Here is a 9,823-nt window from a genome sequence, read left to right as displayed (position 1 = left end):
AATATATATAAGTGCATAGATTTATTAATAGTTTATTAAAATATCATTAATACTTGTTATTTTGTTAAATAATTATTAAGAGCATAATTTATTTTAAAATATATTTTAAATTATTTTTTAAAGTCAAATAGTAATAAATAAATAATAAATTTAAATTTAATTTAATTTAACTTTTTAGATATAATTGTAATAAATAAAATATTTTTTTAGTTATTATTTTTAATAAAAATATTTTCATCATATACAAATTAATTTTAAAAAATATTATTTTATTATAGTTTTTTTAACTTCAACTCCTTATATAATATGATTTTTAAATTTTGACTATTATATTTAAAAAGAGAAATTGATACTCAAATGAATGGCCTATTAGCTCAGTTGGTTAGAGCGTCGTGCTAATAACGCGAAGGTCGCAGGTTCGAGACCTGCATGGGCCATTTTAATTTTTTTGTATTTGATTGTTTTATCAAGCACCCAAATAAAGAAAAAATAGAAACTATATTGATGCTATTATTTTACAAAATCAAATTCTCTGTTAATATAATAATGATGCAAAATTGCAAGGTCAGGGCACTACATAGGCTGGTGAGTGTATGGCAGCAGAGAAGATCACATATTCAACCCCCACAGCAAAATATTATGGTTAGTACCCATCCGCATAGGACCTTCAGCAGGAGAAGATCATTTGCTATTCCAACTGCCAATAAAGAGCCAACAAAAGCATGCATACTTGAAACTGGAAGATTCAATTTAATGACTATGATCATTGTTGCCACTGAGGATGGCTGAGACACCATTCCTCTTGAGTTACTCAAGCAGGTTAGCTTCCCACCTGGCTTTGAGCCGGACGCCATCCACATAGGAAAAATCTCATTGCAGCAACAAATCCACCAATGCCCCTAGACCACCAATTCACATGTATAGAATGCTCCTGATCATAGGATCATATGCAAGGTCAGTGTTTGATAGAAACTAATGAAGAAAAAGTTGCAGATTCCAAGTTCCAGCATTTGAATGGAATGTGTATAGAAATTATATATTCTGCTAAACTTAACTTGCCACATCTTTCTGATTTCCTGAATATTTAGTTCTGTGTTCAAAAACATCAAGAATTGCTCCACATGGACTCACAACAGCTGCTACCTCAATAGCAGATTGGATGAGACTGCATATCAGTAGATTTGATCACTTGGGGAGCAAACGAGAGTAAAAATTCCATTTTTTTTTGGGATGGAAGAGTAAGGATACGCGAAAATAGACAAAGCAATAATGTGCGGGAAACTGAGGAAGTGTTCTTGAAACTGAGGAAGTGTTCCATCTCATCGTATTTTTCAGCTAAAGCATGTCGAATGAGCGTTTGTCTGTCATACTCTAAGGCCTGTTTCATTGTGACAATCAACAAATGTATACAATTTGTTGTATAGTAATCTTCCAAAGAATGACTCTTAAACTGTAAATTGAGTCTAAACTATGTGCCAGAAAATAGCTATGAAGCAGACTTACTGGAAATATGATGGGTTTTGCAAGTTCTGTGATACACCTATAGGCATCTGCAAGTAGTGATGTCTCTTCAATTCTCTGAAAGTTACTTGTTTGAACCAACCTATTTGGTGTAGACGCAAGCAACTTCTTAAATGCTGTTGATTGATTTGTTGCGGTGGTAAATTCAGAAACTGATCGTGTCTGCTCAGAGTCTTGGATTATATCTGGCGAAGCCCAGCTTCTCTCCTCCTCTTCATTGACTGTTTCAAGGACTCTCATCTGCGTAAAATCTTTCAATACATCTTCAACATCTTCTTTTGTGACACTTCTTTTGTCCTGATTTTCTTTGCTCTGGTGACTTATGGATGATGCATTTTGTTTTCCAGACTCAAAAGTTGGGATTGCATTGAAAAGTTTCGTTCCCAGAGGAATGATATTGATAACCTATTAGTGAAGCCAAAATTTACTCTCAGAAATGCAGAAAAGAAGAAAGAAAGAGACTCCATCTCGCAGGAAACACCATGAATTTACCAAAGACAACAGTACACCAGTGGATACAGCTACTGCAACAGCAAATATAGCAACCTGTATATTGACAGATAAAGCGTTTCCTATTTTCTGTAAGACAGAGATGGAAGAAGCTAAGTGAAGAATAACAAATTGAGAGAGAAAGAGAGTATGAAAATAGATGAGAAATAACCTGAAACATGACCAAAAGGCAAAGCAATCCTGCAGATATTCCATAGACAAGAGGAAGGAAAATGAGAATCCTTTTCTCTGCATTTTCATGACCAAGTAGAAAAGCCTTCAAGAGAGTGAAGGAGAGGCATGCACATAAGCAGGCTATTAGTGGAGCAACAGTCCATTCCAATGATATCCAGAGCAGTCAACCACCATTAAAATTGTGGTTTTCATTCTGCAATAAACTATCACACCAGAATAAGAATTAACTGACTGATTTTTTTTTTTTTTTTTTTTTTTTTTATGTGTTTGATCTTATTTTGACAGATAAATATATGTTCTGTTACCTTGTTCCACATGGGAATGTAGCCAAAACCTTCAGTGACAAGAATAGTACCTAACAAAGCACCATGTATAGACTGCTGAGATGAGACTGGCAGCTCCAAATATGTTGCAAGTGCAAGCCAGATTGCTGCCCAGATCAGAGGTTAATCAAAATTGGAAAAGGGAAAAGGAAAATATATGAATAATATCACTTCTCTGCATCTCTTTGAAACTGGACTTTCATTGTAAAATATAAACAACTTTTTTTTTCTTTTTTTCATTCTTAATCCAAAATTAAGAGCATGACTAATAAGATTAATAATGGTTGAGTACCTGCTGTGACAAGAACAACTACCATACTCCACATCAGGAAACCTTCATCTGGTTGATTTTCTTTGAGAAACTGCAATGTTAAACGCAATTTTAGTACTTATTCAAATACGAATACATAGTATTTGATCATTTGTGAGTTGCATTTTTAACCCAAAATAATAATAATAATAATAATAATAATAATAATACTAGTTAATTTTATTTGAGTTGGAGAAATCAACTAAAATTCATTTCCATACATCAGAAATTAAATCATTAACAACGCGGTTGCCTGCAAATGCTGCACCAGGTACATATATTAGGCAAGCCATTATTAAGGCCTTCAAAAGGGTCAGTGCTCCTGATCCTGTCGGCGTCGAGAACTGCAAGTTCAAATAGAGAGCGAGAACTTGAAGTTTAGAGGTTGTACATAAATTCCAGCAAGTAAATGAACAGAGTTCAGTGGTACTGAAGTTGTCTAAGGGCTGCCGTAAGGCTTGAATTCGAGCCCCATGAGCCAAATGTATAAAAAACTAACGAACAAAGTGCGTATTTAGCAGAATGTGATTACTGATCAATTGAACATTTCACTGAAAGTTTCATTCCATTATATTATAGTCATGCAGAGGAACACAGACCGGTGCAGGAAGACTGTTGGCACGAGTTGAAAACGCCACTGCAACTGCAGCAAAGCCACCGAATATCGGTATCCATGCATATGTCTATTTCCACTTTCCGATAAGTCGGATGGCCAAATCTACAGGAATTTTATCCTTCATGTCAAGCTATAGATAGAGTCTCTGTGGTTGTAAAGAGTTAAAGGTACAAAGAGGAAAAGATTATTATTAGAATGAATTAATAATTTAAATTTGCATTGAATATATATCATGAATATCCCTTTTGGTTTTGCAGTAGGCCATTATCTGTTTCTTGTTTGTGCTGTTGATGATAGTATCTAGTGATCCACTGTTTTCCCCGTAAAATTAACTAAATAATAGAGTTTGTATTTTTCTGCAGATTCACCGATGATGCCTTTCTTAGTCATCGAATAATCCAAGGTTCATGGGTAATCTCATTTGATCCATTGCTTAAAAACTATAAATAATCTTCTTGATATAATTTTTCACATACCATTAGATAAATTTCTTGGGGGCCAAAACAAATAATATAATAAATTATATATTTATCTCAATATATATTTTCAATTTTTTTTTTTTTTTTTTTCTCTTTTATTGAGTAGAATTCCTCCATGATCTTGTCTATGCTAAATTTCTCAGTAATTTTTCTTTCATTGAAGACAATCATGGAATCTAAAAGTCATCTTTCATCTCATGGTGAAACCTTTTTATAAAAATTTTCGTAAATGAAAAGGCATGCTGCAAAATTAATTATTTCAGTAGCTATTAACTATTTTACTAACTATCAGTTGTTTTACTAGCTATCAGTTATTTTATTAGTTATTAGCTCTTAGACGTTAACCGTTAGTTGTTAGTTATTTATATAATAATTTAAAATAAAAGTGTTTAATAATAATGGTATCACCTTATGATTATAATCAAAATGTTCCTTCAACCTTTAAAAATATTGATAATTTCTCATGTACCACTCCTTTAACATCTAAACATTATTATAAATACTAATGCAAAAATTATGCCATCAAACATTATAAATAAAAGAGATATACACTAAGACTCCATTTGTTTCACGTAAAATATTTTCCTGAAAAATATTTTTTACATTTTTTGGTGTTTAAGGCACTCAGAAAAATTGGTCTATGAAAAATATTTTCCTGATCAAAGAGAAAACTAAGTCATTTTTAAGGAAAATGACTTCCATTTTCAAAAGAGAAAATTATTTTATGTTTTCTGAACTTTCATAATCTTATTAAAATGTAAACACACTAATACATACATGAAATAAATATATATCATTAATTTAACATTAAAAACAAATAACAGAAAATATTTTCATGAAAAATATTTTCTTGAAAAAAATATTTTTCATATATAAGTTATTTTTCATGAAATAAATAAAGTCTAAATATTACTTTAAAAATTACTTTAAAAATTATTCCCGACTAGAGTCTTAATTTATCTCAAATTTTACTATTATCAAATCATATACTCCTTTAAGTTATGGGGCTAATTAATAATCTCTCCTTTTTGTTTTTATGATGACAACACTTCAAGTATTTTTCAATATGCAAAATCAAAGTGTCTATCATTTTATACAAGATTGTGTATTGATATTCATTGCAAGTAACTAAAACTATGTGAAAAACATGAAATATGCTCTCTATCAAGATATATTCACTTTGGTCCGATTCTAATTAATTCTTTTCCTCAACTTTGAATTAATCATTTCAATCCAATTTAAATCGAACCAAGAATCAGATCTATTTGGCACTATAAAGTACATACTTAATTATCACTAAACTGTTTACCAACATTTATATTTAAAAAATAACCATAATTACATTAAAGTCAAAAGTTTTAATTAATTTTTTTATAAATAAAATCATAAAATAGAATATATATCAATAACTAAAACTATCATTCAAATATTCAAACTTGAATAATGCTTAAGAATCATGAATTGATAAACCAAGAAGAGTAGCTGGGAATGGGAGGGAGCAATGGGGCCCTGGGCCGAGTAGAAACAAAACTGATAGCCTGTCTGCCATAAACTGAAAGCCGGTTGAAAATACCAAGGCACATCAAAGTTTAGCTTATTGCATAATAATTCTTTTTTTTTATTATAAAAAATAAGGACTCTCTAAATATCAAGGCCATAACTCCATTAAACTTAAAACTTAGAATCATTAATTAACGTCATCGATTTAACCTGACTTCATTCATAGGAAGGGATCTACCACCGAACTAGAGGCGGCACTCAATGAGAAAAATTATTGAACAACCTGCAACCTCCTCCCATTGCACTTCTAAGTGAAAACAATAATTAGTCATCATACTGATGTGAAGAGTTGAATCGAAGTGAAATAAAGTCATCTTATCAAATTAACTACCAGACTACTACACTTAGTAGTTCTTACATAATAATTCATGGCTATATGAAATACCCATTAATATTTATTTATTTTTAAAAGAAATTTTTGTCTGAATCTGATTCATCATAAATTCATGATATAAATATATGAGATTTATATATTTAACAGATAAGTCTCACTGTACATCTTATATTTTAAATTTACAATAGAATAATTCTAGATAAGAAAAATCTTATTTCTTATTCTTGTATATATATTTATTTTATGACATCCCACTGTTCATATTTATTGATTATTGCTGAAGGTTGTCCCATTAATGTTCAATTCCCAATCTCATCCACCATCTCCTCCCATGTGCTTGATTGTTCTCTCTTCATAAACTCTTGTTTCACTAAATTAGGCAATTGAAATTTGCACTCACCTACCCTCTTCCTCCATTAAAAATTTGACCATTAATCATAAACTGAAGTACAATATTATATATGGAATTATCCCTCAACTACTCATTTTCAACTTTTTTTAAAAATAAAATCATAAATATGATTTAATAAAGCTGATTAACAATAACCGATTTGTAGGCTTGGCCACCAATTTAGTTCGAGCTGATTCCTGGCCGAAATCGACGATTTAATGCCTAAGGAGAGGTGGAATTAGAATTAGACCGAAGCCGATTTAGGCTGGCTAAAAGTTAAAAAAGTTGGTGCAGCATGCAGTTGCAGGCTACTCTCGTGAGTCTATCTCCAAATAAGGCCTAAGACTACTGAACCCACCTTGCTAGAAAGTATATTGAATTCTATGGCTGTAAAGGTTGATTATTTGGCCCTATTTGTGTGGTACTATAGAAACAGACTATTGGTGACACTTACCAGACGTTACGTTACCATTTTTGCCAGATTCTTTAAAGCTGTAACCCAAATTACAATGCATACGACATTCAACTCATCACACTTCCTCACACCCCCTTGCCCACACATTTGTCAAATATATGCGTCTTTTTGTTCATCAAAATCAATCTTGGATTCTCTTCCATCTTCACAATCAATTTCATACTTGCTTGGAAGCCAAGCCCTACTCTTAGACTTATGGGTGTTGAAAAATCACTTAATATCTTTACCTAAACTTTATGAAAGCATAATTATCTAATTTTTTTTTAATTTGCATTTGCATGCATTCTGACTTTATATTGCAGATGTCAAATATTAATATTTTTATAAAATTTAAATGTTAAATATTAACCAAAAAAAAGTGAGAGCGAAGACTCGTAACCTTGCAGCAGCGGCTACAGCGAAATGATAATTTTAAATACGTTGAAATTGAGATATAAATTTGTAATTTTTAATTTAATAGTATTAAAATAGCTTTTAATTTATAAGATTTTAATAAAAAAAATATTTAATATTAAAATTTTCTAATAAATAACGTCATTATTTTGCATGCAAGATTAGTGCTCTTTACTTTACCAATCTTTGGAAAAAAAAAAAAAAAAAAAAAGGGGAATGAGCACAGCATTTCAAGATAAACCTGTTGCTTCCACACCGTTTCCTTGTCTGTCATATTACAAAGACACCAGCTCCTGTCCCCACAGCCTCATCACCCCGTGCCACTTTCACGTGTGGGTCCAAATGCCAGTGCTTCCCCATGTGACCCATATAAACCCACGCGCATCCACATCTAGCTAACGCACCTCTCAAGTGAAAAATCAGACCTTCGCTAACTAACTTGACTTGAAAACCGCACTTAGGTTTACAACAACTCGTAAAGCGCGTGAACATATCACATCATTCTCATCTTGATATTATTATATTATTATATATTACAAAATTATACAAAACAAAAATTATAGGAAAAAAAAACAACTCACCGGAGAGAAACCGCCGGCGATAGATAAACCTGACTCTGCATCACAGTTTTACCGATCTTGAACCCGGGAACCACCGTGAAATCCACCCGCAAATCGGCGTCAACACCGTCACTTTCTAGTAAAGATTCTTGGGTTACGCTCTCCATGTACACCTCAGAGAATCTGGAATTCTTGCTCACCTGAAAAATGCTAACATCTTCACCAAATGAGAAGGCCAGAAGGTTCAAAGACCATACTCGCCTAGCCATCTCTATAAAACCTGCAAAGAAAGCGGTGTCAGGGAATCCACCGGAGTTCACTAGCTTCCTCAGGTTCAAATTTCCAAACAGAGAGCACTCCATTTTTGCATGTACAAGCTTCAGATACTTGGCCCTGGTGAATCTTGCGAAGGATGAAGTTGGATTTTGGTTCAAGTAGTGTCTTGGGTTCACTGATTTTAGCTTCTTGAACTTATTGAAGTAGTGTTCACCACTGTGACGGTAATGGTGATGGTGATCCATGGGCGGTGGAGATTCATTTGGGAGCATAAAATTTGGATAATTGAAACCCTCGAACATTGTTTTGCTCACAAATGATTCAAACACAAAGCAACGATGGGTTGGCTTTGGAAAAATGGATTCAGATTCGATTGCTTTTGCAGCTGCTTCAATATCCCATTCAGCAACCTCCATTTCACGAACCATCAACTTCACAAAACTCCTTATGGATCTCAAAGCAGAATGCAAGAATTGAACGAAATGGGTTGGCTTTAAGATCGAGAACTGAATATTATCAAACATCGATAAAGCCCCACTTGCATTTAATCTTTTCTCTAGAGACTTGTTGAATGCAATGGACTCATCAAGCTGTTTCTTGAGCAAGGAAATGTCTGAATCTTTAAACTTAGTTTCCGATTCCAGTTTCTTGATGGTGATCTCATAAGTCTTCATCAAGCTCTGTTGCTCCTGAATCTCTGCAAGCATAACAGTAACCTGTGGTGAGAGGTGATCAAGTTCATTCTTGAAAAAGCTTCGTTTAAGTTCTGATAGTAGCTTGAGCTCTTCTACAATAGCCTGATCTGCAGCATGTATAGCATCACTACAGTAAGGATTCTGAGCCATTTGAAGTTCTGCATAAGCTGCTTTGATGGTAGTGATGCCTGCAAAAAGCTTGGCAAGTAATGCATCCAACACTGCCTTGCGCTTGGCTTTAGAATGATCATCCTTGTGCTTGTCAGTGGCGGAAATATGGGATTTGTAAATTGTGGTTGGATCATCCTGAAACTTTCTTTGTGGAGTGAGTATGCAAATCCCAATCCCATTATTGGAAGCAATTCTTGTTGCAGTCTTGAGGTTTATGACTTTTTGGAAAGTTCTTGCAATCTTGCTCTTGTTGCTGGGGACTGATCTGCATTTGATGGTCTCCATTGGAGGAAATTTTAGATGGTGAGTGTGGTTTTGATCATAAAAAATTGTTGCTGGGGACTGATCTGCATTTGATGGTCTCCGTTGGAGGAAATTTTAGATGGTGAGTGTGGTTTTGATCATAAAAAAATAATAATAAATGAAATTAAAATTCAGTGATTCTGGTTAAGAAAGAAAGAGATTTTGGGGGATGGAAAGTGACTGTTATACGATGAGAAAAAGCACTCACAAATTTTGACTAACAGATTGAAGCCGGGGATGGAGGTAGCCCAAAGAGGAGAAATTAATTAAAATAAAATAAAATAGATTATGAAAGTTAGATTTAAAGCGCGGGAAAAAGAAAAAGAAGATCATATTATTTATTTTTCTTCCACTCTTTTTCATTTTTCTAATTTTTTTAATGAAAGAGACGGTGGAATAAACAAAGACTACTAATTGAACATGAGATTTTTTATATATTTTTCCTTTTGGTTATAAATAAATATAAATATAAAAATTTTTATTTAAAATTGATTTATTACATATTCAAGATATAAATATGTTGGACTCGTGAAAAATTTTTACCTAGATCTCGTGAATTCAAAATCTTATAATGATATGTCTACCTATTAAATACATGAGATACATATATATTTTGAGTTCATGATAAATTAAGTATAGAAAAAAAAATTTTATACTCCTTCCATCCATAAATAATAGTAATATTTAAAGTTTTGACGATAATTAAGAAAATGATTGAGTAATTTTATTTTT

The 9,823-nt window shown here is 32.6% G+C and overlaps 1 protein-coding gene, 1 non-coding gene and 1 pseudogene across 2 annotated transcripts; 1 reads left to right on the top strand and 2 right to left on the bottom strand.

Annotated features, from left to right (window-relative positions):
* Positions 1-363: 363 nt before the first annotated feature.
* TRNAI-AAU (transfer RNA isoleucine (anticodon AAU)) lies at positions 364-437 on the top strand. Its single transcript has one exon. It is a non-coding gene; the product is annotated as a tRNA-Ile (tRNA).
* A 627-nt stretch (positions 438-1,064) lies between these two features.
* LOC110645802 (uncharacterized) lies at positions 1,065-7,446 on the bottom strand (annotated as a pseudogene).
* On the bottom strand, positions 7,296-9,346 carry LOC110645808 (protein GRAVITROPIC IN THE LIGHT 1). Its single transcript, XM_058130186.1, has 2 exons — positions 7,668-9,346; positions 7,296-7,481 (listed from the first exon to the last, which is right to left on the bottom strand). The coding sequence occupies exons 1-2, from the start codon at positions 9,071-9,073 to the stop codon at positions 7,478-7,480; spliced, it is 1,410 nt and encodes a 469-aa protein (XP_057986169.1). The 5' UTR covers positions 9,074-9,346; the 3' UTR covers positions 7,296-7,477.
* Positions 9,347-9,823: the final 477 nt, after the last annotated feature.

Source organism: Hevea brasiliensis, chromosome 11 (assembly GCF_030052815.1).
Source record: "Hevea brasiliensis isolate MT/VB/25A 57/8 chromosome 11, ASM3005281v1, whole genome shotgun sequence".
NCBI lineage: Eukaryota > Viridiplantae > Streptophyta > Magnoliopsida > Malpighiales > Euphorbiaceae > Hevea > Hevea brasiliensis.
Note: the sequence above shows the minus strand (reverse complement) of the source record. Positions and strands in the feature narration are given on the sequence as shown.